The sequence below is a fragment of the Pteropus vampyrus genome, unplaced genomic scaffold, assembly GCF_000151845.1.
Source record: "Pteropus vampyrus isolate Shadow unplaced genomic scaffold, Pvam_2.0 Scaffold22, whole genome shotgun sequence".
NCBI classification, from domain to species: domain Eukaryota; kingdom Metazoa; phylum Chordata; class Mammalia; order Chiroptera; family Pteropodidae; genus Pteropus; species Pteropus vampyrus.
In genome coordinates this window covers 7,162,284-7,189,661 of record NW_011888803.1, presented here as the reverse complement: position 1 = coordinate 7,189,661, position 27,378 = coordinate 7,162,284, and the positions used below count along the sequence as shown (strand labels likewise).

The 27,378-nt window shown below is 39.8% G+C and overlaps 1 protein-coding gene across 4 annotated transcripts in view; it reads right to left on the bottom strand.

The window, feature by feature from the left end:
• Positions 1-2,182: 2,182 nt before the first annotated feature.
• Positions 2,183-27,378, bottom strand: part of SAMD13 (sterile alpha motif domain containing 13) — a 45,238-nt gene continuing 20,042 nt past the window's right edge. For 3 of the 4 annotated variants that reach the window (XM_011355563.2, XM_023528059.1, XM_023528060.1), the window contains exons 3-4: positions 20,724-20,835; positions 2,183-3,343 (exon numbers count right to left, since the gene is read on the bottom strand). In XM_011355563.2, the coding sequence (XP_011353865.1) occupies positions 3,200-3,343; positions 20,724-20,835 (256 nt within the window). In that variant the 3' untranslated portion in view covers positions 2,183-3,199. Of the gene's footprint in view, positions 3,344-7,611; positions 9,165-20,723; positions 20,836-27,378 lie in introns of those variants that run through there. The other variant, XM_023528058.1, reaches the window with a different exon arrangement.

The window sequence follows — 27,378 nt, the reverse complement described above, 5'->3', positions numbered from 1 at the left end:
TTAAATACCTTGTGGTTCTTATACCCTGTACGCCCCTCCGTTTGAAAATAATCAAATTCAACACTTCTCACATAAACAGTTCTCACATAAAATCTATTGGCATCAAGGCATGCTCATTCCCACTTGCACTCATGAAGTGCTTCCCCACGTGGCATGTGTATTTTTTACTCACTGCAGACCCAGATCACATTAATAGAAATCTGGTGTGATCTGAAAAGGACTCAGACGTCTATGGTTTTACTGCTGTCTGGAGACAAAGGCTGCCTACCTGCTGAATTTCAAGTACTTCCAGCCAGCTCTCTATGGCCTATTTTGATCACATTGCTTTTCTCCTGGATTGGGAGTGGAAGGAGGAAGGAATGAAGGCATCTTCAGTTATTGCCAGGGCACTCAGGCCCGCCTGTCATAGTTCGTTATTCTGGGTGTAAGAAAGGCAGACTATCTTTAATTTGCTAATTTTGCCTGAAAGCTGTCAACAGAGGCTGAGGAATGATTTGATTTTTTTCTGTTTGCTTTTCAATTAAGATATTTTCCTTTTCTTTTTTTCTGACAAACATTTATAGAGCAGTCCAGATTTAAAGCTTAATTGAGTTAGATTGGGATTAGTGAACAAAGCTTCCAATAATTGTAGGAGGTGACTGTGATAAAAACATCTAGAGACTAAAAGGAGTGTGAGCCCAAGTTTGAATCTAGACTAGACACACCTTCAGTGTGAACATTTGCTCCAAGTGTTCAATGGCCAACTGACTGGTGACGAAAAGTCATCACCCAATATTTTTTTCTTTTTTACCTACAGAATAAAGGGACTTTTAAATTTTAATTGGGCCCATGGTCTCTAATAAAAAGAAGAGATATTTCAAGCCTCCTTTGCAGCTTAGTTATGGCAATGTAACTGAATTCTGGACAGCAAGATATAAGTGGAAGTATTATAAAGTTTCTTGGACATGTCCTTAAAGGAAAGAGGTATGTACCTTTTCCCTTTTCTTTTCTTCATTGGTTAGAATTAAAGTGGTAATGGCAAGAGCCGAAGCAGCCATATTGGGCAGTGAAATTCTGGGAATGAATATCATGGCTGGTGAAGCAAAAAGATATTCCTAGCATCATCAAGAGCCATACCAGGGACTTCCTGGTTCCCCTCTCTGGACATTTACACGAAGAGAAGCAAGCTTTTGTCTTGTTGATGTTAACGGTCGAGGTGGGGGTAAGAGCAAGGGAAGCAGTTTTTATCACTCCTATCCAAAACCTATTCCAAACCATATGGAAGGGTATCGGGTGACTCGACAGAAGCAGGGCTTGGGCATTCTTCTTGTTATCACTTTGAGGTATCACATCTTCACTATTTCACTTGTGGAAACTCCTTCAGAAAGGTTAATCAAGTTCTTCATTCCATTTTCCCTCTACTTAAACTCTTGTCCCCTCTTCCCTACCTAAATCGCCAGCAGGTACAGTTCTCACCTTTAATCACTCTCTCTTCTCATGCTACTTAACTACATTCTGCCTTTTATTTTTATATGTTTTCTACTTGCTGTCTCAGATAGACCATAAGAATTTGGGGATAGAAAATGTCTCTTTTGTAAGCCCCTTTCCCACTTAAAGTGTAAAACAAAAGCATTACCTAAATTGCAGATACTCCATAAACTCCATAATTGAATTAATCTGGAATGCATTTTTGAACCCCACTCACTATTTTGTTTTCTACGTTTTTTCACTCTCATCTTCAGACTTTCCGTAGAAATGATCTCCACAGAGGACTGATTTACAACACTGTCTAAAATAATGACTCTTGAGGAGAAGGAAGAGGAAAATTCAGGGAGTCCATCACCTCTGCAAAGTTTTGTATGTGGGAATGTGAGCTTCTGTCTGGAGGGAAGATCAGCTTTCACCAGAATTTTCCCCAAAATCATGACTCTCACTGGTCTACAGAAAAAAAAAAAAAATTTTGGCTAAACAGACACCCCAAACTGGCAGTGGGGTGGGGGTAAGAGAAGGATCAAAGCATACACAGAGAATTCAGTTTGAAAGGAAAACAAACCCACATGTAGATCTATATGTTTCCTATATCTAAAGTTTTCTTTTTTAAAAAAATGGTTTAACTTTCTCTCTGTGGTTTAAGGAGCAACCTTAATCCTAAATCTCAGATGCAGAAGCAACCCAACAGAAAAGATCAGACTTACACTGGGAATAAACTGAAGCAATGCTTTATTGCAACCACAAAGCACCAATCCAACAAGGCATTGACACACACAGAGATTGGACAGATGTCTCTTTGAACAGAGATGTAGCAAGCCCACTTCTTCAAGTTCTTAAAAACAAGTACTTAAACCAGGAATCAAACCAAGCATCAGAGCAATTAAAAAAATAATCACACCATCATGAAGGAATATATATAAAAATATTCTGTACTAGTAACAAGCCTTTTTAATCTGTAACTCTTGGCTAATTTCTTCAGAAACAAATTATTATAAATACAAACCATAAAGTGAAAAAAATGCTTTCTTCGGAAACAAAGAACCAATTTAAAAGCAATTCTATGCAGAAAATACTATTACCCTTGTGAAAGCGAGCTGCATATGGATGGATATCCCCAATACACAACACCGTTTCTCTTTTCAGAGCTACGGTTCTGCTCCTGAAGGGGGCATGATGCACGTTCATTTCAAACATCGCAGCATATCCTAGTGAAACCTTAATAAGGTCAAGTGGAGGACCCTCTATAAAAAAGGGCGTTGGCAATACCATCCAAATAACACAAGCTCTAAGGAGCAGAGGAATCCAAGGGAGACAGCAATCCCTTTCTCTTTTCTCTCCCTCCCCAAGTCTGTAACCAAAAGATGATCATTCCATTAAATTCTTTGTTAAGGATTTTGGGAAAAGCAATCTATGAAGAAATGACGAAAACCCTTATGAATTCAAAGCCTTTCTGGGGAGGGGTGTCTAATCATGTCAAAGACTGGTTTTTTTCACTCTCTCTGACAAACTCCACAATGAAAACCACTCTGTCCACATGTTATCCTTGCTCCTCCTGGCTGAATTCAGGTCAGCCGATGGATTGCCTAGTCTATCCAATAGGATAGCGTTTCATTTGATTGAAATTCTTCACATATACACATGTATGTATTCTGTTTACAAAGTTTCATCACATGAAACTAAATTACATCATTGTGTATTTTTTGAGGTCTAAGACCCCAATTCGACTGTACTATGAAGAGTTGTTCTTTAAATGCTTTGACTGCAGAGGTTTTACATGATACTCGTAGATTTTCAGAGCAGGCCCCAATTTTAACTGAAGTCCTGTCAACACGTCATTTCTTGTCATCAATAGCAAGGATTTTCCATCAATTTCCTATAATGGAAGCACAGGATAAAGACGACATTAAGTCCAAAAGCTCAAGAATAATAGAGAAAAAAGGAAGTTCAGAGAAAAAAAAGTCATATCGATTGTCTCCAAACTAAAATCATTACTTTTTCACTTATGCTAAAATGGAAAAAATGGAATCTTCTAATTTTATTTTCCATGTCCTACTTTTATTTTGGGATTACATACAATTCATAGCTGTTCTTGTTTTCAAAATCACATCACAAATGTCATGTCTTAAAAAAGTGATGGCAAGCTTGGAGTACATATCCTAAGAATCTAAGATGTTGCTTCCGAAAGGAATAATGACACTTTCCATTTATAAAATGTATTTAAGTTTATGCAGAATTTTGTGTACTTAATTCCTAGAACAACTCTGTAAATTAGGACAGGCAGGGATTATCATGTTAATTTCACAGGCAAACCGAGAATCAAGGCAAGAAGTTAATATGCCTAAGATCAAGAAGTTAGGAAAGAATGGCACAGAATTTGAACTCTCATCTGCCTACGGCCAAAGCAGATGCTTTTTTCACAACTCCCTTCTGTTTCTCTTGACACTTAGAAGTAAATATGTGTTGTCTAGATGAATCAATGGAGACTAGAATCTTAGATTTTCTGAATCTTGTCGATCACAACAATAGGCATTGGGAAAACAACTCACTCACTGTGATCTTCTTTTCTACCCTTTCAAAGGAGAACCATCCTGCCTCAATGTGAAAATCAATCTCTCATGCTGAGGGCCCTACCACACTTTCCATTAATGGATCCTCGAATTTTGAAATAAGGTAGTGAGGGTGCAGCAGGGCCCATTCACTTTCTGTCCTGTTCTCCTCCGAGTCCTCTTTCCTTACCCTTCAGGTACCCAACCAGGTACCCCCTTCACTCTAGCTACCCTGGAGACTACAAAGCTTTGAGGTAAAATAAAAATGGGCTGCTCATGAAAGATATGAAGACCCTGAATATAGAAAGGGATTTGAAACTTTTGGAAAAAAAGCATTGAGAAGAATGCTGAATGCCACCTTATTTTTGTTATTGTCTATTGCGGAGAGAAGCTGAGCCTCTCCTCTTTTTAGGGGACCTGGGTTCAAGAGATGGACCAGAGGTACATACTCAGTCAGCCTCAACATATCTGTTTATGATTTTACCACATACATCTTTACCCACCTCCCCCACTGTTGGACAGACAAGGTGACACATTGTGCAACTGCAACTACATAAACATGTGACTTCCTCCTACACCATCCCCAAGAGGGCCATTCCTCCAAACTCTCTCTTGTACTTTGCCAGGTTGTACAGAAAACGTGCTTTGAATGTCTGAGTGTGTTGGAGAAATAGCACCAGGCTAGGGGACTGAAGAAACACCCAGTTTGTGACCTTGGGTAAGTCCCCTCCTCTTCTCTCTCCTCAGTTGGTCTGGGGGGATATTGGGTTTCTGACAGGATTCCATGAGAGACCACTCTTGCAAATGCTCCCTGAGCTATGAGTTACACAATCACTTGTCATTATTCCTTGACAGGACAAGGGTCCTCACTTCACTTGTGAACCAGCTAACATGAACCAAAGCAGAAGGACAAGAAATACTTCTAATTGGTCTGTGGTATGTTTGAGTGCTAGAAGCCTTCATTTTGTCATCTACTAGAAAACAAAGTGTCTCCCGTTAATTTGTAAGAGACAACTGTTCCAAACAGTAACACATTAAACAAGCAGTTGGTTGATAGGGCAAGAGTGGGAAATTAAGGGCATAGGAATTGACTTTTTAATCCTAAAGTTGTGGGGTATTTTTTTTTTTTTTTTTGGGCGGTTGTTATTCCCCTTATTGGTTCCCGGTTGAACCCCCGGAACAGTGTGAGAGTTGGCTTTTGACACCTGGATATCAATCACAGTAGCAGTTCTCAAAGCATTGTGAGGTCGCAGGAATCTGAATCATAGATTACTTCAAAGCTCATGCTCCTTATGCACTGAGACGAATACTGACTCATTTGGAATGCTTACAAAGCAGCATAGCTTCCTGCTCACCCTCTTTACTTTGCTGGTGTTTGCTCATACTTAACTTACTACATATTTTAAACAGGCATCAGGAAGAGATGACACTGCTTTCATTTCTATACAACAAGAAAACCTCCTTGATTAACTCAAAGTGAATTTTTAAAAAGTCTTTGCTGGCAAAAAGTCCTTCTACAACTCAGCATTTCTGTCAAAAGCCAAGTATATCAGTGAAAAATGCTGAAATTTGCTTTTATTTAAGACAAAATGGAAAATCATGTTTCATGCTCCGATTTGACATTCCCTTTGTTCAGTAGCCACACTGCATTTCACCTCAGATAAGGGTTGGTAAAGGAAAGCTGTTTGGAAATCCTCATTTAAAGCATTTGAAATAAATAGAATTCATACAACAAAACTTTCCTCTTAAACCATTACTATGGTAGCTCAGATAAATGGGAGTAGAATATGGCATAATGGAAATGTGAGCTTCCAGGTCAAGGAAACCACAGTTTGAACCTTGTCTCTATGGCTTATTATATGACCCTGGGTCAGGAACTTAACTTCCCTGAGCCTTAGTTTCCTCACTTGTAAAATGGAAATAAACCCCTGAAGGATTTTCGGGATTAGAAATGATGTATTCATGTCAGGCACCTAGCACAGTGCCTGATATCTAGGAAGCACTCAATGTGGAAATGTACAGGCTTTGAAAGAAAATCGGTCTTCTGCTTCCTTTCTGGAAGCGTGCTATCTGCTTGAATGCTACCCTTTGCCAGAGGGATACAAGACTATTCCTGTTCAGGTTAAAAAAAAAAATTTCATTAAAATTTAAAAAATTCAAAGACTACATAAAACAGTTATCTCTTAAAAATCACAAACACAGGAAAGTTCCTTGAATTAAGAAAGCCAATCACTGGTTACATAACTTCTATAAAAGTTTGCAATGCAAATAAAAATCCAAATTTTGCCAGTCAGCGTGGTGTACTAGAATGAGCCTGAAAGTAGAAATTGGAAAATAGAAGTTCTACTGCAGACTCCATGAAGTAACTTTCCACAAGGAACCAACCATTCCTCTGGATCTCATTCATTTAGTATAAATGAAGGGGTCAGAAGGTGATCAGATCCAGTTAAACAAATAAAAATCCTATAACTTTGCATGTAGATAATGATTAAAGCCAAAAAAGAAAAAAAGATAATTCATATCTTTGGATCCTGTTTACATATCTGTGTTGAGGGATAATCATTTATTAGTTTCACTGAAACTTTTTACATTGCTTCTGTTTTCTGTCTTCATGTTAAGAGTAACCAAGTACCTGTTGGGCAATAAAATTCAAAATGTTTGCATACTAGAAAGTTCCAGCAAGTATTCATGCATGGAAGTAGGGTTTAGAGATGTCAGGTATAAATTCTCAATGAAGGCAAGATCCTAGATCTACAAATAAATGAATAGGATCTATAGACGTTACAGCTCAGTAGATAAGCATATGTTTTAGAGTAAGACACTATTTTATCACTTATTAGGTGGGGCCTGGGACCAGTCACTTAATCTCTATAAGTTTCATTTCCTTATCCTTATGATGGGCAGGAGGCAGGGGATAGCTACTATATTTCACTCCTGAAAGTATTATTGAGACAACACACATGAAGTAGAATTCCTGACTTCTACTGAATACTCAATAAATACTAGCTATTAAAAAAAAAGTATATAAAAAATCTAAACCCATTTACTTTTCACTCTTTCTTTCTGTCAACATTAATCTACACCTAAGTAGCTTTTCCAGTTGAGCCTAACTGTGACATGGTCCATTGGAAATGTGTGGAAAGATGATGAGGTGGAAAGAGAAGATCCTAAGAGAAAGAGGCTAGAAAGAGAAAAAGAGAGACCATTAAGAAAGAGCCAACTGCACAACAGCAAGGTACGGCAGGAGAAAAGCTGAAGAGAAATCGATGAGGTTTATGATATTAGGGCCTTGACTCAGGTAGCCATATTTGTGGTGGTGGTCTCTGATGTTCCAAATATAGTGCAGGGGAAACAAAGGATCAATTTAGAATCAGAAGACTTGGGTCTAAAGGCCAAACTCTGCTGCTTCCTAGTTCCTTAAGTAACATCTGACCCATTATTCACTTCCTCTGCGAAATGAGAGGTTTGGACTAAGCTGACCTCGGTCCATTCCAGTTCAACACAATCTCAAATTCCAATTCTGTCTCTGACAAGCATCACTTACCAGCTTCACAGGAAAATCTCCCTGTGAAAGAATATAGCAGCAACATCTTACCAATGACCTGGAGCAATCTGGTGAAGTAGGCTTTCTTCTTCCACTTCAGTCTTCCCTCTCACATTTTCTAGAACTTTCTTTGTAACAACTCTCCTGCCATTGACTGTCTGGCTACAAGTGGTGACCAATCTAAACTTTCCCATTCCACTGCTTACGAAGGGCACAAATGTTCCAGAGGAAGAGGGACTTGGTCTGGAGCCCAGGGGTACAAAAGTGGAAAATCCTGTGTCCAGTATGGGGATCACATCGAAAAAGGAGGAACGGGATCTCCTGGCCCCACCCGCACAGCCAGTGGAAACACAATCTCCTGAGAAGAGGTCTTCATCTTCAAAGACATTTTGAAAGCCAGAGTGTGGCCTCTTAAACCACAGTTCTTCCTTCAAATAGTTTTTGTCTCTGCCATCTCCTCTGTTTTCTCTTTTGATGTGATTCCCTCTGGACTTGTCATAGTCGTTGCGTTTCTCAGCGTCAGACAAGACCTCATAGGCCTTGGCTACTTGTCTGAATTTCTCCTCAGCTGCCTCCTTGTTTTCTGGGTTCTTGTCTGGGTGTACCTGAAGAGCTAACCGGTGATAAGCCTTCTTAATATCAGAGGAGGAAGCATTTTGAGGCACTCCTAGTATTTTGTAGTAATTCACCATGTTTCTTTAAAAGATCTTTCCCCACCAAGGCACAGAGCTTATTGTTTGAAGGATTTCCGTTTAACTTTGGAAAGGAAGATGGTAAACTACTCAAGTCTACACTAAGATCCTTTGAATCTGATCACATGGTTCTTGGGACAAATTCTCTTCTGGGGAAGAAATTCCTCTTTGGTGTAGCTGTCCTCTACAGTGTCCTCGCCCCTCCCTGCCTTCTGCAGCTCATTGTGGGTGGAGTTACTGTGACTCAACATTATCAGCCAATGACTCTCAGCTGATGCTGTGCTTGTCTTACATTCCTATTGGTGGAAAATTCAGGGTGGATAATATACATGTTGGGGGAGGGTTCACCTAATTTCAAAGAGCAACACTGACCAACTTGTTAACAGAGAGAATATATTTGTGTGACTCAAAAAGAAGTCTTTACCTCATTTATTAAACTAACAGTCAGAAGCAAAATAGGTCTTGTACTTAAATCAGGCACAAAATCCATTTTGGCTAATTTGTGAGGACTAATGCCTTCAGTGACTAAATAGGCATCTCCCTGTGTTATTTAATATTTGCTGCTGGGCCAAAGTGGGTGATAAAGGGGCTCTATCACCAAAACAAAACAAAACAAAACAAAACAAAAACAAAATCTAAAAAACCTTGTACACATTTCTGATGTAGAAAGAATGCAACTCACTTCATCAAATGAGGAAACTGGGTTACAGAGATGTCTGCCTAGATTTAAAAAAAAAAGTAGATATAAGGAACAGAACTAGAAGTGAAGGCTTTTCATGTATGATCAGATAAGGCTTCTTCACTTCATTTCATCTTCTAAAGTTAGCCTTTTTGAAATTTATCTCTGGGCTCAAGGACAAAACTAAGTAGCAGCATGACAACAACAAATGCTTTAAAAATGGCTTTAAAGCTCATGTGTAGCAAGGGCTGCCGGTTGCTCTTTTTCCAGGACACACCACTACACATTTCCCAGACTTCCTTGCAATTTGGTGGATATGCACCTCTTTCAGGCCTGGCCCAAAAAACCACATACGTGCACTCCTTGCTCTTTATCCTTATACTAACTGGATATCAATGCCCAGATGACCTTGACAGCTTCTGGCTGAAGATGACAGAGAGTCCATCGGCCTGGGTCCTTGCATTACAGTGAAGCAGATACCCCCACTGACCACCTTGGACTATTTATATGAGCAAGAAATAAGCATCTACTATAATTAATCCATTACAAATGTTTTCATCCACATGTAGACAGAAGTTAATCTAATACACCAAATATTTCTACAACTTCACCTTCACTTTTAAAACCGACTCTTATGTCATCAACCAGAAGAGTCCTACCTCTGCCAACACTGGAAGTCCAATATCCTATTCTATCTCTCACTCATCACTCTAATTACACTCACTTTTTCATTTCAACTCCACTTTTTCCAGGGTTATGAGTCTCCTTCGGGTTCCTCTTTTGTACCAAGTCTATATCTTATAACTGGCCCTGGGAATCATTCTTTTACATATTCTCTTAAGCTATCAGTCCTCCACTGTGTCCATGTCACAAACACTCCACCTAGGAGCAGTCTAGCTTTTCTGACCCCTATACCTGATGCAGCTGGAAATAAATCAAGAAACCATAAAGATGAAACATTGTACTTGTGCAGTATACCAATCTCAGCTGGGTCAGTAGAATACCTCAACAGTTCTTTTGTTTATCCTTGGTCAGTTCCCTCTTCCATTCCCTTTGTTGGCCATTCTTAACCTTCACTGCTCTCCTCTAGTTTCTTATTAAAACTCCATCCATCCTGTCCACTCTAAGCGAAGGAGCCTCTTGTTTAGCAAAGTTAATTGAGACTGTCAGGAACTCCCTAATGTCCCTGAGGACAAGGGCACTCTTAGCTGTATCTACACACATCCTCACTTATGCCCCCAGAACACTGGGGTATAGTGGAAGGGCAGGAAAGATAGAGGAAGATATCTTTGTCTTGCTTAGAATTAATTCCTTTATATTCTTTTTTTTTTTAATAAAATAGTTGAATTTTTTACTGACCAAACTGAACCAAATCATAGACCAAATCGTGTGTATTATGGCTGACATTACATTTTATTGTGGTAAAACACATATAACATGAAATAGGCCATTTTAACTATTTTTATGTGTATAATTCAGTGGCATTAATTACATTCATGATGTTGTGTAATCATCACCATTATCTATTTTTCAAACTCTTCCATTACCTCAAACAGAAACTCCATTAAGCAATAACCCCTTCTCCTGGCCCTTGATAACCTCTAATCTACTTGATGTCTCTACGAATTTGCCTATTTTAAGTATTTCCTATAAATAAAATCATACCATATTTGGCTTATTTCACTTAGCATAATGTTTTCAAGGTTCCATGTTGTAGCATGTATCAGAAGTTCATCTGTTCTTATGACTGAATAATATTCCATTGTTTACATATATCACATTTTGTTTACCTAGTTGTTCATGCAAACTTAGGTTTTTCTTCCTTTGGGTTATTGTGAATAATGCTGCAATGAACATTTGTGTACAAGTATCCGTCTGAGTCCCTCTTTTCAATTCTTTTGTGTGGCATTGCTGGGTCATATGGTAATTCAATGCTTAATTTTTTGTAGAACTGCCAAAGTGTTATCTACAGCAGCTATACCATATTGTTCGCCCACCTGCAATGCATGAGGGTTTTAATTTCTCCATATCCTGGCCCCTCCATACCCTTTTGATCTCATCTCTTTCCTTATCCTCAGGGAGTTTGCTTCATTTAACTGTCCTGAATTTCATTCGATTTTAACCTGTCCAATACTTTTGGCTACTTTCCTGCATGTAAATAAGTTTGAGTGCTTCCTCTCTTATGAGGAGAGTCCTTATACCTACATGACCCTCCAGCTACTGGTTCTCCCTTCCCTTGCCTGTCCCTCACTCACTCCTCAACTTAGAAAAAGGGGTCTTCCACATCCCAAACAGTCATCCACACTCCTTCATCCAACTCCACTGGAACTCCACCGTTATGCACAGATCCCATTGGGCTTCCCCTTTTTGAGGCATTTGACATCATTAATTATTTCTTTTTCTTCAGAACTCTCCCCTTCGTTGGTTTCTATATAACCTTTCATTACTGGTTCTCTCCCCACTTCCTTGAGTGTTCTTTCTCAGTTGCTTTTGCTAGTCGTCTTTCTTTTCCTAACAATTAAAACCTCAGTGTTTCCCAAGGTGCTGGCCTTGGCCTTTTTCTCTTCCCCTTCTAAATGTCTCTCTCACTGTTACTCTCTTCTGTGACTGCTGGTAGCTCTCATATCTCTGTTTCTAGGCCTCACTTCTCCCCTGAGCTGTCTACTAGATATACCCATAACAGTCAGAAGCAAAATAGGTCTTGTACTTAAATCAGGCACAAAATCCATTTTGGCTAATTTGTGAGGACTAATGCCTTCAGTGACTAAATAGGCATCTCCCTGTGTTATTTAATATTTGCTGCTGGGCCAAAGTGGGTGATAAAGGGGCTCTATCACCAAAACAAAACAAAACAAAACAAAACAAAAACAAAATCTAAAAAACCTTGTACACATTTCTGATGTAGAAAGAATGCAACTCACTTCATCAAATGAGGAAACTGGGTTACAGAGATGTCTGCCTAGATTTAAAAAAAAAAGTAGATATAAGGAACAGAACTAGAAGTGAAGGCTTTTCATGTATGATCAGATAAGGCTTCTTCACTTCATTTCATCTTCTAAAGTTAGCCTTTTTGAAATTTATCTCTGGGCTCAAGGACAAAACTAAGTAGCAGCATGACAACAACAAATGCTTTAAAAATGGCTTTAAAGCTCATGTGTAGCAAGGGCTGCCGGTTGCTCTTTTTCCAGGACACACAACTACACATTTCCCAGACTTCCTTGCAATTTGGTGGATATGCACCTCTTTCAGGCCTGGCCCAAAAAACCACATACGTGCACTCCTTGCTCTTTATCCTTATACTAACTGGATATCAATGCCCAGATGACCTTGACAGCTTCTGGCTGAAGATGACAGAGAGTCCATCGGCCTGGGTCCTTGCATTACAGTGAAGCAGATACCCCCACTGACCACCTTGGACTATTTATATGAGCAAGAAATAAGCATCTACTATAATTAATCCATTACAAATGTTTTCATCCACATGTAGACAGAAGTTAATCTAATACACCAAATATTTCTACAACTTCACCTTCACTTTTAAAACCGACTCTTATGTCATCAACCAGAAGAGTCCTACCTCTGCCAACACTGGAAGTCCAATATCCTATTCTATCTCTCACTCATCGCTCTAATTACACTCGCTTTTTCATTTCAACTCCACTTTTTCCAGGGTTATGAGTCTCCTTCGGGTTCCTCTTTTGTACCAAGTCTATATCTTATAACTGGCCCTGGGAATCATTCTTTCACATATTCTCTTAAGCTATCAGTCCTCCACTGTGTCCATGTCACAAACACTCCACCTACGAGCAGTCTAGCTTTTCTGACCCCTATACCTGATGCAGCTGGAAATAAATCAAGAAACCATAAAGATGAAACATTGTACTTGTGCAGTATACCAATCTCAGCTGGGTCAGTAGAATACCTCAACAGTTCTTTTGTTTATCCTTGGTCAGTTCCCTCTTCCATTCCCTTTGTTGGCCATTCTTAACCTTCACTGCTCTCCTCTAGTTTCTTATTAAAACTCCATCCATCCTGTCCACTCTAAGCGAAGGAGCCTCTTGTTTAGCAAAGTTAATTGAGACTGTCAGGAACTCCCTAATGTCCCTGAGGACAAGGGCACTCTTAGCTGTATCTACACACATCCTCACTTATGCCCCCAGAACACTGGGGTATAGTGGAAGGGCAGGAAAGATAGAGGAAGATATCTTTGTCTTGCTTAGAATTAATTCCTTTATATTCTTTTTTTTTTTAATAAAATAGTTGAATTTTTTACTGACCAAACTGAACCAAATCATAGACCAAATCGTGTGTATTATGGCTGACATTACATTTTATTGTGGTAAAACACATATAACATGAAATAGGCCATTTTAACTATTTTTATGTGTATAATTCAGTGGCATTAATTACATTCATGATGTTGTGTAATCATCACCATTATCTATTTTTCAAACTCTTCCATTACCTCAAACAGAAACTCCATTAAGCAATAACCCCTTCTCCTGGCCCTTGATAACCTCTAATCTACTTGATGTCTCTACGAATTTGCCTATTTTAAGTATTTCCTATAAATAAAATCATACCATATTTGGCTTATTTCACTTAGCATAATGTTTTCAAGGTTCCATGTTGTAGCATGTATCAGAAGTTCATCTGTTCTTATGACTGAATAATATTCCATTGTTTACATATATCACATTTTGTTTACCTAGTTGTTCATGCAAACTTAGGTTTTTCTTCCTTTGGGTTATTGTGAATAATGCTGCAATGAACATTTGTGTACAAGTATCCGTCTGAGTCCCTCTTTTCAATTCTTTTGTGTGGCATTGCTGGGTCATATGGTAATTCAATGCTTAATTTTTTGTAGAACTGCCAAAGTGTTATCTACAGCAGCTATACCATATTGTTCGCCCACCTGCAATGCATGAGGGTTTTAATTTCTCCATATCCTGGCCCCTCCATACCCTTTTGATCTCATCTCTTTCCTTATCCTCAGGGAGTTTGCTTCATTTAACTGTCCTGAATTTCATTCGATTTTAACCTGTCCAATACTTTTGGCTACTTTCCTGCATGTAAATAAGTTTGAGTGCTTCCTCTCTTATGAGGAGAGTCCTTATACCTACATGACCCTCCAGCTACTGGTTCTCCCTTCCCTTGCCTGTCCCTCACTCACTCCTCAACTTAGAAAAAGGGGTCTTCCACATCCCAAACAGTCATCCACACTCCTTCATCCAACTCCACTGGAACTCCACCGTTATGCACAGATCCCATTGGGCTTCCCCTTTTTGAGGCATTTGACATCATTAATTATTTCTTTTTCTTCAGAACTCTCCCCTTCGTTGGTTTCTATATAACCTTTCATTACTGGTTCTCTCCCCACTTCCCTGAGTGTTCTTTCTCAGTTGCTTTTGCTAGTCGTCTTTCTTTTCCTAACAATTAAAACCTCAGTGTTTCCCAAGGTGCTGGCCTTGGCCTTTTTCTCTTCCCCTTCTAAATGTCTCTCTCACTGTTACTCTCTTCTGTGACTGCTGATAGCTCTCATATCTCTGTTTCTAGGCCTCACTTCTCCCCTGAGCTGTCTACTAGATATACCCATTTACATGTTCTACGGGCCCTCAAATGTAATATGTCCCAAACTATGCTCATTACATACTTTTTAAAACTTACCTCCCGCAGACATCCTGGTTAATGGCACTACATTATAACCACCCAACCTGGAAACTTGGCAGTCAGTCATCCAGGCTTCTACCCTCTTCCACCTGTGAGCAGCGAGCTCAGTCCAAGAGTTACAGCGGAGAACCAGGATGGGACAAATCTTCAGTCTCTATTGTTAACGATCCACTAAATTCTTTCGACTGTCTTCCCAGATTTTTCAAACTATCTCTTACTTTCCATCTCCAATGAACTATTACAGCAGTTTTCTTGCCTTTGGTTTCCTCGTCCTCCAAACTACTCTCCACATTGCCACTAAGATTAACCTTTCAAAAACACAAATCCCATCATGGCACTTCCCGCTTATTATGCTCCAGTGGTTTCTTAGTGCCTGTTAGGTAAAGTTCTCTTCTGCCAGGCAAACCAGACTATTATCTGGAGACCTGTTTACCCTTCAGTCAAATCCCTTGGCATTCCCTGGACCACATCTCTTACTCCAAAGTACCTGTTATTCTCAAGATAAACCATGTTATTTCAGGTCCCCATGCCTTTGTATTTGATCCTCCCTCTGCCTGGAATCCTCTGTGCTTCTTTCAAATGGTTCTCATACCTGTAATGATTTCAAATGGCTTTATTAAAGTAAAAAAAAAACTTGTAATAATGAGCATTATTTTACTTTAATAGTCTTGTACTTATTTGAATATGTTAGGAAAATCTATAACAACTATGGAAACAATTGAACAAGTGAAAAAGCCAAAGAAGCACTACACACCTATCTTATAATGTCTCGTAATTGTTCTCAATTCAAATGAATGATTTAAACCATTTGGGATTTTTGGTTTATGGAAACCTACTCCAGTTTAATCAAAAATTCAAAAGATTCTTTCCCTGTTTTGTTTTCAGTTCTCCTGGCTGTTTTCTAATTGTTAGCATTACCTGTTTGCTTTTTAACTCTTTTCTAATCCTTTTATGGGCTGACAGGACACATCAGCAGTTTGAGTTTACACTTCATCTGTTCATTACGCTATAAAATACTTTAAGCTTTTCAGAAATATCAGGTGTAAAAGCACGTTGAATATTTTCAGTACTTGGTACTATAAAATGCTGATAAAGTAATAAAAGTTATTTCCAATTTGTGGGGTTTTAGCTGGTCTAATTCAGAGCTGGATTTACTACAGAGCCAATGAAGCTTAAGTTTAGCCTTAGCAACTTTGTATTCCTAATTTTGTAAATTTTTTCTCAAGGCGGCCTCTTAGAATCGTATAAGTTTTGAACTCTCCCCAAATCTGGATTTTTCCTGGGTCTTGTTAGAAGTATCCTTCTAAAATCACTACAGCTGAAATCCACCTGGTCATGATGGACACATGCTCAGGGTTGCTTTGATGGCCTCCCTACTTTATTACTCCATTTGAGGTGGTTAGTGTTACTTGGTAATTTGTAGCAATAAGAAACTTCACTTATACGTATTAAGTCAGTTCCCTCAGAAACATATCAAAAGTTAGCAAAAAGCCATCTGAAAAGAAATGCCAGTCTTATCCTTTCAAATTAATGGCTTAAACAACCAATTGGGTATTTCAGAGTAAAATATTGTTGCTATTCGTGTGGTTTGGGGAAAGTGAGGAGATAAAGTTAATTTGTCACCATGAATTGCATATTATTTTGTCATGATACTCTGAGAAATAAATTATGTCAGTGACATACACTCTACTAAAAACAGAATCACTGATGTCACCCACTTTTAAGTTTGAGGCATCTGAGCAATATGAATTATACAGTATTGATTGAATGGCAGATCTCTATCTTCCATCTTCATATATATTCTGAATAAATGAGTCAGACAGATAAAGATAGAAATGAAGTGACTTTACTACAATGGGCAGAACTGTCTTTGTGACTTGCATTTTGGCTCCAGATTGAGTGGTGAAGTTTCTGTACTGGACTGCCAGAATGCCTTAACTGGCCACTAGAAGCACAGTCAATAGAGATGGCTTTACACCAGAGAATGATGCTCATTTACCTGTAGTGTTTGACAAAGTGAACCTGATCCTTAATGTTCTGAGTGAGGAAGCTGGCAATGCTTTTGAATTGAGGTTGGTCAAAAGGTTCTCTCTCAAACTAAAGCTCTTAGGAAAGTAAAATTTCTAAAGTATCTTTGACTCTTGAAAACCAGGCAACCTATAACCATGGGCAAGTGCCAATTTTTTATCATCTAGTCACAAAAATTCAACTATGTATATATATCATCTCAAGTGTTTTTGGGCCCTATGCTTTGCATTGAAAGCATACTTCATGAGGGCAAGTTCTAAAATAACACCTGACTCTTAATATAGGAGCTTAAGCAATATTCTGCTTGTTTAACTCAATATTCACTATAGAAATTTGAGTCCTAGAAAGGTAAACTTGCCAGGATCATCCAGTAACTATGAATCAACCAGGAGAAAAGAAACCAGGAGTCATGACTCTCACTCATGCCCTTCACTACAACCTGTGAGGTCTCTCTGCTAGAAGACACTTGGGAAAACAGACACCACAGTGTCTGTGGGAAAGAGACATAATATTGACAGAGCTGGAATCACTGCCTTCTCTAGGAAGGGCTCCCACTGCCTCCTTCTCTTATGGGCCAGTGAACCCTCTGGAGCAGAATGTTAATGAGGCCAGTAGGCCCAACTCCCTTGATGACACAAACCACATGCCAACCTGAGGGAGAGCATCACTGGTCATAGAAGGAGACTGGCCAGAACAGTAATACAACCCAACACATACGCACACTATTGACAGTGGGTCATTTGTGTGGGAGTAGGCAGGGGGCTATGCAGGGACCCAGGCATTCTCTTTGGAGAGTTCTTCTGGCTTGTAGTTGCAGCTCACACAGAAGGCTCAAAAGAGTTTTTCCAGAAGAAGAAAACTTGATGGGGGTAATTGCATCAGAGGGAAATTTAATGGAGATAATCGTCATGTGGTAGTGTTAAGCAAAGATCGCCAGCTTAATCCAGCTGCCTCTCCATACCACAGGAACATGGAACATCATTCCTGTCCTTTGGACAAATGTCATTCAATGGCCTGATGTCTTCTAAGAGACACATCCAAGTCTGGTTGCTATAGCAACATAGTATCCACTTATGTACTGTGAGAACATACCATAAAGACAGATGCTCTCCTTAAAGTCAGTCCATCTGAGGGTCTGACATCAATGTCAGTGTCCTAGTCAGCTCATGCCACTATAGCAAGATACCACAGACTGAGTGGCTTCAACAATAGAAATGTATTCCTCACAGTTCTGGAGGCTGGTAGTTCAAGATCACAGTGGCAACAAGGATGGGTTCTTGGTGAGAGTCCTCTTCTTGGCTTACAGGTAGCTGCCACCTTGCTGTATCCTCACGTGGCAGAGAGAGAAAGAACAAGTTCTCTGGTCTCTTCTTTTCAGGGCATTAATTCCCATCACAAGGGTTCTACCCTCATGACATCATCTAAATCTACTTATCTCCCTAAAGTCCAACCTCCTAATACCACCTTTTCAGGAGTTAGGGTTTTGACCTACACATTTTGTGGGGGACACAAACATTCAGAGCATAAGAGTCAGCCATGAAACTATACTTCATGAAACGTCATTGGCAACTGTGCTATTTTTTTCTGGATCCGCCCTTTTTTAAGGTGGATTAGGGGATGCTCTCTATCTATCCTTGCCCCGCTTATATCTAATGGCAGGGCAAAGCTTTCCCTGAACAGATTTAAAGATGTGGCTGTTGTGACCTGGAAGATATGCCTGAAAGGGTCATGTGTTTGTGATGGGGGGTGGCCTGCAGTTTTCCCATCTGGGAGGAACTTAACGAGTGGCTACTGTCTGCTTGAGGTTCATTGAGAGGAAGATCCCTGGAGGCGAAACACTGAAAATCTCTGAAGCATGATGATGGAAGAGGCAGGTTAACATGGTAGAGGATCGTAATCCTCAAGTCCTCATGAAAATCACAGCACCTGCTCGTCTTATCAGCCTGAGCCTGACTAGTGGTTCCCTCCTCACCTCCTACCTCCTTTAATGAGCAGAGGAAAGATGATGAGAAGTTCACAGTAGGAGGAAGGTCGGACCACTTCCAGAGAATAATTCAAGGTAGACTCTACTTCACCCAATCACCTGTCCATGAGAATGAAGGAACTTAAGCTTCTGGTTCATGCTTGTAAAACTCCAGTCCCCTGGAAATTCTCTTTTCAGCCTCCTGAGTTGGCAGGCTCAATAGAATAGTAAGATGATGCTCTTTTCTCCCCTAGAAAGACTTCTGAATGAAATGCTTTGGGAGAGTTTATTCTCTTTTGCTTTCCAGTGTCCCTGGTGCCAGAGCGATGTCATCCTGGAAGAAAGGGCCTCCTCCTAGGCCAAGCTCAGAGCTGGCCAGTTCCATTTCTGAGGTCCACAGAATCTGGAAGGCCCAAAGAACAACCCCTACTCCAATATGGGACAGTTGTCTCAGAGAAGTCTGTACAAAGACTCAATCTGAAAAACACTTCTGGACAGCTGGTCACCTAGCTAAGACACTTTTTTTTTTTTGGTTAACTTTTCACAATATTATTTAAATATAATTTTAGAAGTGAGTTTCTCAACTGCAATGCTACAAATGGACATTATACCATTAAAAATTAAAATAAAATATGCTCCAGCTGATTGGCCTTCCACTTTCCAACCTGAGCTATTTTCCCTCGCAATTTTATTATACAAATTTTCAAACATAAAGAAAAGTTACAAGAGTATTTTATTCCTACCTCCTAGATTCGACAATTAACATTTTCTATACTTGATCGTACATCTACCAATCTACTCATGCCTCTATCCAATTTTCAATCCATATTTTGATGCATTTCAAAGTAAGTTGTATACATTAGTATACTTTTCCCCTAAATACTTCAGTTTGCATATCATTGTTAATATTTTTAAAATTCTTTTCTTTTTGAGGTAAAATTTAGAGGCTATGTTAATACACGAATCTAAATCGTTTGCATATATTGGTGCACAGGCAGTTACCAATGCATATACCTGTAATCCAAACCCTTATCAAGACACAGAACACTATCATCACCCAAAAAGTCCCCTCATGCCCCTTGCCAGTCATTCTCCACCACCATCTATCCAGGGGCAACCAAGTTCTGATTTTTTGCTACCACTGATGGATTTTCCTGTTTTCAACCTTTATCTAAATGGAACTTCTATGGTCTAAATGTTTGTGTCTCCCTCAAATTCCTATGCTGAAACTTAATTTTCAGGGGGTATTAGAAATGATGTTAACGGGTGGAGCCTCTCAGAGGTAATTAGGTCATGAGGGCAGAGTCGTTATCAATGGGATTAGTGTCCTTATAAAAGAGGCCCCAGAGAGCTCTTTCACCCCTTCTACCACGTGAGAACACAGCAATAAGATGGCTGTCCAGGAAGTGAGCATGACCCAGCCACCACATCTGCAGCTGCCTTAATCTGAGGGAAGGGAATTAACATTTTGAGGCATCAACATTGGGCCAGGACCTATCCTAGGTGCTGTACATTCACTGTCTTTGTGTCCTCACGACACCACCTTATCAAGTGAGGTATGGATAGTCTCATGTTATAGATGTGAAACCAAGACTCAGAGAGATATAGTAAGTTGCTCGGGTCACACAGAGTTAGAAGAACCGAGATTTGACTAAATCCTGTGCTCTTTCCACTCTACTTTGCTAAGTACTGGGAAAGCAAATTGGAGGGGGTTATTAAGCTCAGTTGGTGCCAAGGCAAGTAGTAGATGGTACTGCATGTCTCTTAGTGTCAGATCTGTCCCTCTTTTTTCATTCCTTTCTGTTCTTGCTTTCTAGTGGATTTAGGGTGAAGGTAGAGCTGTTCCGTCTCGCAGAAGTAAATGAGCTTTAGCCCTCCTTTCTGCAGCTGTGACTCAGGGCTTGGGTTTTTCTCTTGCAGGAAGGAACCATTAGCTTGTCACTTTCCTTCTCCCTTCTCCACTCTCCTCAGTTTCTCAGGGTCTGGTATGATCAGAACTTGATGTGGAGGACATGCAGAGAGCTTCACTGATCACTCACTGCTCTCTGGTCCTCTTCTTCCTCACTTCCTCTGCCCACTGCAGGGAAGGCGGGTAATTGTGTTCATCATATGTTTCTCTAGACTGAGTTACCTGTTCCTGAAAAGCATTAGCTTGCTCCTCAAATCCTGCTGTTCGGAAATAATTGACGACATCCATCACAGCCCAGTCTGCAGGATCGGGTGGCCTCCCATTCTCCATGGAACTGCAAAACACAAATCCAGACAGTCGTCATGGTAGATCATGCAAGAGTGTGCGGCCAGGCTCACTACTCAGTCTCCTAGGGGTGGGTCCAGGCCAGCTCACTGGAACCATAGCCCTCTTTTCTCTCAGTGGCCCAGATCCTGGTACACCTCTCTCAGGACCATAATCATTCTTGTGTCTCCTAGGTTCAGAAGATCATTTCTCTTACTGGTTCAGTCACTGCTTTCCTAATAAGCCATCAGACCTTTAATATAAAGTATTTTCTATATACTCTTTTTTTAATCCAGAGATATTGAGTGGTCCAGTGATTTCCGGTGGCCCACAGTATGATATTCAGTACGATATTCATACTCCTGAGTTAATAACACCAGGCCCTTTACAAAATAGCCCCAGTGTAACTGTCTTTTTCCATCTCTCACCACCTTCCTCATCCCCATCCCCACACACCCTCTCTGCAGTTCTGAAACTGCAGGGCTAAAGTTATTCCCCAGTATGCCATGCCCTTTTACAGCTCTGAGCCTTTGCACATGTTGTTCCACACACAGTGACCCCTCATTCATTTCTACCTGACAAGATCCACCATTCCTACCTAGTTAATCTTAGTTCAAATGCCTCCTCCTCTGTGAGGCATTTTCTTGCTATACCAGGGAACTGTTTTAGTTATAACTCCCTCTGCATTCAAGAACTCCATTCAAATTCCCACTGTAGCACTTTCTGTGCTGGATTATACTCTCTGCTTATTGGACAGTCTGTCACACCACAGTGGGAGATATGGGCTAGAGATACACATTTGGGCCTGGACCGTTTCTCAATTTATTATCCCTAGTGTCAAGCATCTAGTTAGGAACTCAATCAATATTCAAATGACTAGATGATGATCAAGCATTTGTCCTCAAGAATCAGTGGGTAGGTAACTTCACTGCATTTAGAAAGGATGTGCAAGAGAAGTAGAAATAGAGAGAGAAAAGCAGGGACCTGCAGTTACTGTGACTCTGCCTCGCTTCTGCTGCAGGTGTATTCATCAAGATTTCTCTAGACCTCAACCAAGGCGATTCTTCCGAAGTGAACATCTGATCACACTGTTCCCCACTTAAAATCCTCCAAATTTCCCATTGCCTTTAAGGTAAATTCCAAGCAGTGTCACTTGGCTTAGGAGATCCTTCAGGAGGAAGCTCCTGCTTACTCTCCAACGAGGAACACACTGGTGAGCAAATAGACATGGTGCTTGCTCTTTGGACCCATAGTCCTGCATGGGGAAGGCACTGATGAGTAATCACACAACAAAATGTACAGCTGCACATTGTGCTAAGTGCTATGAAGGACAAGCGCACTGTACTGTGGCAATTTAAGGACCTAGAGGAGGCTTTCCCATGGAAGTTTCTTTTGAGGTAAGGTCTAGAAAGCAGCCAGAAATTAACCAGATGAAGAAGTCAGAAGATTATTGCAGGCTCTTTGACAAGAATATACGCTGCCAAGGGAGCCATGCAGGTCTTGGTGGCCACACTGAGGATTCTAGATTTGTGTCTACAAGCAATGGGGACTTGTTAAATGGTCCTAGGTAAAGGGCGACCTGATCAGATTTACATTTTGAAAACAGTTCTGGAGAGGTTCCAGAGGGCAAGAAGGGGTGGCAGTGAGAGGTCCACTGGAGTCATCCAAGCAGGAGATCATGGTGACCAAGACTAGAGATGAGGCTATGGAAAAGGAGATAAGTGTGAGGGTTTAAGAGATATTTAACCAATAAAACCAGCGTGACTTAGTGGTGGACTAGACCCCGAGAATGAAGCAAATGGAAGTGTCATGGAACTGGATGAAAGGTGGTTAACTCGCTTAGATGGCACCCCCAGGGTTAACTGTACACACTGAATTTGGGGTATGCTCTATGTCTAAGTAGAGGTTTAATGTGAGACATAAGTCTGGAGTTCTAAGCAGACGAGTGGGCTAGAGGTACACATTTAGGTGACAGGAGCATTTAGAATCCTTGGGAAAAGATGAGAAGAAAATTGGGCTTAGAACTAAGCTTGGGGAGGGTCAGCATTTAGTGAAAGTTCAAAAGATGCACATTACTAAAAGTCTTCAAGCACTCAAGAATCAAGCATCTGGCTGGACCTCTGCCTCACTCCCAGTATAATGTTTTGCTCACAGTAGAAACTTAAAATATTTGATTAAAAAAAACAAAAACAACAACCAAAAAAAACCTTGTATTTGCTAAAGAAGAGGGTGTCACTTAATAATGGCACATGTGACCAATGATTTATCAACACAGAACTTAATTTAAAAACATTTAAAGAGAACATTTACTAGTTAGAAGTGTTTTCCCTTTTGGGCTTAGAGGCTGTGCATTTGTAAACACTACATGCCCATGTACATACACACTCGTAGACATACACGCTCACACATGTGCACACACACATACCTTCGTATCATTTAACAGGCAATATTCACGGGGGAAAGACTGTTTTTTGCCCAAACATTTTCAAACATTAACTATGTGTTTTAACATCAAAGTTAAATGGGTTTTTAAAAAATTATTTACGTGCTGGGATTTTCTACTATCCCATTAACATAAGCAACATGGGCTGACACTGGGGACTCTCTTTAAGGTAACATTTTCCTTCCTCTTTTGCCTAAGGTGGGCTTGAAGAATGTTCGGACGGGAGTTTGTTGTTTTAACAAATCTTTTAAGTTTTCTAATCTGCTCACTGCTAGCAGTGAGCACAGAGTCCCATAGGATTCACTTTTAAGTGCCCCAGAAAACATCTGAATTTACTCTCCCTGCGGATGGCTTCAATTAGATGTCTTTCCTCATAAAGAATAGTTATCTAATTGTAATAACAAAGTATGCTACATTGTAATTTTAGAATGGGAAGCTTTCCTGAGTCTTATTCTGCTGGGATATGACATCACCACTTCCATAATTCTGAAATATTCTTGAGGTCTAGCAATGCAGCAGAGAATATGAACTTGGCAAAACTACTGGCAGTGTACCACGGAAAACAGGAGCAATGGAGAACAGGGTACACTCTTATAAGAGGGTGAGGGGACCCACACAGAAGAAGCAAGGGGTTAGAAACTAATCAATGCATGTAATCAGCGATCCACCCAAGTTTAAGCCTGATAGCCCTCTCACCCCTCAAAAAATAACTTAGAAGAAAAATCACAATGTTAGACTACTCACATCCTGAGAGAAGAAACTTGTCTATTTTCATCTCTTCTGCTCTCCAGCACCTAGCACAGGTCTGGTGGTTGCAGACAATGCACAGCAAAAATATGTTGTATTAATGGACTAACAACCAGAGAGAATTTAGAATCTATAGTACACTTTTCACACATTACTTATTATCAGCTTCTCAGCTACTTCTTAACTGTCTAGTGTAATCTGTTTTTAGAAAACTAAGGCTCAGAAAGGATAAGACCCTCATCCAAAATCACATCACAGATAAAGCTAGGATTGGATTCACATATGCTTACCTCCAAATCTATGCTTTTCCCACTCTACTTACTCATTGGTACGAATATAAAACCTACTGCTTCTCAGTACTGTGCTAGATGCAGGGTTACAAGGATAGGAATATATAGGCCCTACCCAGAAGCTGGCAATCTGGGGAAGGGAAGCAAACGTGTAAACAGCGAACTCTAAGTTGTACTAGAATTGAGGGGTGAACAAGTACTATTGAGGATGCATGCACTGGAGGGCCCAGCCAGTTCTGGGCCTTGACTAGGACATTTGAAGATTTTCAACAATAATTTTGAAAAGTGTCTTTTGCTCCAAACATACACAAAATTAGGCCCTGGGAGGGGATGGCTTGCAGAGGCAGATATATGCAGGCACATATTGTCAGTCTAGGCTGTTTATGTTAAAGCATGATGAATAATTTTGCCGGGTCCATCCAGTGGTTTCAAAAACAGTTTTAAAGAGGAAACTGGAGATGATCCAAGGCAACATGATGGCAGGTGCTAGGGAGACCAGAGTGCCAAGGCTGAGTAAAATTATAAGACATTTCAGAGGATGAATTTAAGTCTCACCTTTCCCCACTAGGAAAGCCATATGTCTCCTCAAGGACCTTTATTTGTGGCCAAACTGAGACACTTTGTTCCCCTCTCAATGGACCATTCTCTTATAACTCATGCATGTCAAATCCCAGAAGGAATTTAAATGGAGCTGTTTAGAACCCTTTGCAGATGGTGGATCCCATTGTGGCTGATAATTTTGCACTGATGAAATGAGATGGCAGATATAAAAGTTTCATTATCATTTAATATTTATCATTCACTGTCATCACAGCAAAATGTTTCTTAGAATACAATGTGTAAAGATGATAAATTCATAAATATTTTTCCAGGCATGGAACCTTTAAAAAATGTGTATGCACTTTAACTTATTACAAAAAAATTAGCAAGAAAAGAGGGCAGAATTTGTCTACAATCCCTCGTTTAAGCAAATCAACGATTCCATTTAACCCAGTCACCTTTTAGTTCCTGTGCATACGGTTAGGTATATCATATATTGATAAAAATTATATTATGCGTGAATAATTCACTCAGGGAAATGATTATCCCTTAATTAAACAATAACCTCACTTTTAAAGAGAGCTAGAGAGACACCATCATGGGAACAGAAATGTAATAAATAACAAATTTGGCAGAAATGTGCAGATTGAGACCTTATAATGAGTGTTTTCATGTTGGCACATTATAATTTTAAGTGCTGGCAGCAATGCTCTTCATTTTCTCTTTATATATTAGTGAAGACATGTGGAAAATAGTTGAAACTCTCCATCTAGCACGTGTATATTTTATGGTACTTATGATATCGTAGATTCTGAGTGTTGGTCAGAACAAAAGAGAACTCTGGATAAATACAATCCATATGTGGTTCAAAATCTCATTCTACTCATTAATTGCATTTCTGCTTTAAAGTTCAGAGCAAAAGTTACTTTAGACACTGGTTAATATATAATGGTGATATATTTACCACATTATTCTTCTTATAAAGCTAATTCTCAATGTTATTTCAGTTTCTATTCAAAAATGCACTCTAACTTTGTATTGCCTTGATCTTTATAACTTATTTCAAAATTAAGTTAACCTACTCTTTGCCTGTATCTTAAAACAGATTTTGGCTAAAAGCAATATAATTCTGATCCTAATACATTAATATCGATCTCTTTGCCTCTGATGTATCTAAGAAGGAAGCAACCAAATAAGTTTTAGTTTTATTTCCATTCCCTTCTCCCTCTCCCTTCATCCTAACAAGCAAGAATCTGGATAAAAGGCAGACCCAAAAAGAGAAAGAATGATTCGAAGTTTCTTGACAGGATATTTTTTATTTTTTAATATTCAGATAAATAAAAGTTGACTTCATTTAGCTGCAGTACACCCAAACAATGAAAGCACTGAAAAGGCAAATAATTCTTCAAGCCTCTGTATGTTCCAAATTCTTTAGCTTGGCAGTCAGGGATTTGATTCAAACATATCTTTGCAGGCTTATTTCCCATTCCAGATATGTACTGAAACCCAACTGAGTAAAATCCTGGACTTTCCCATGGTTATGCCACTCAAAGCCCTCTCTGTTCAAGTTCCAGCAATTAGAATCTCACTTGTTTTTAAAAGGTACTGGTTCAATGTCCCCTTCCTGATATCCCCAATCGATCTTTTATTCCACTCATTAATTAATTTTAACCTGCTTACTATGAGCCAGGCACCCGACAATCCTTAGAAACTCATAGTCTAGTGAAGAGGAAAATCTCAATCAGCTGCATGATGAGGGTTGTGTGTTCCATGCCTTATTCCGAAAAGTGGTTAAGGGACAAGAGACATAGATAGATGGAGGAAAGAGGGCACAGAAGTGAAAGTCATCACGGCAGTGTGACGCAGGCTGTGCTGGGAGGAGAGGCTTTGGAGACTTGAATCGGCAGCAACACCAGGAGCAGGTGCCAGGGACAGACGGGGCTTTTCCCGCTACAGTATCTTCCCTCAGGCTGACGGCTTTTCCCTGAAATCGCATGGCACTCTATCCTGGGATATCTCTGCTGGGTACGTCTCCCCAACATCTCACCCATCTTTCTGAAAACAAAGGATCCTGTAACTCCCTCTTTCACTGCCTGTTCTTAACTTTGTAGTGCAAATAAAGAATTCTGAACTCATGTAAATAAGCACACTCCTCTCTAGAGGACGCAATGAATTTTTACTCACTATCACATTCATGCTAAACACAAATACACGAACATTTCATATCCCAATCATTAATACTAAAGGCAACTGCATAAAGACCTCCTGAAGAACTTTCCTCCTTGCTCTGGGCCACAGCACGTGATATTATTCTAGAGGACTCAGGAGTGGCTTCATTGCTTAGACAAAATCGGTTTTACTTCTGTAAGAATATCAGTAGTACACCAGAAACTATGTAGAAAACAGCAGTTTTTCAGGGCTGCTAATGTATTAAAAATATACGATACATGTTTGTGAATTCTGCTGGCTTTGAATGAAGCTTCTGCTGTCTTCATGCTTAAAATATAATATGCTTAGCTGACTCAATTTGTAC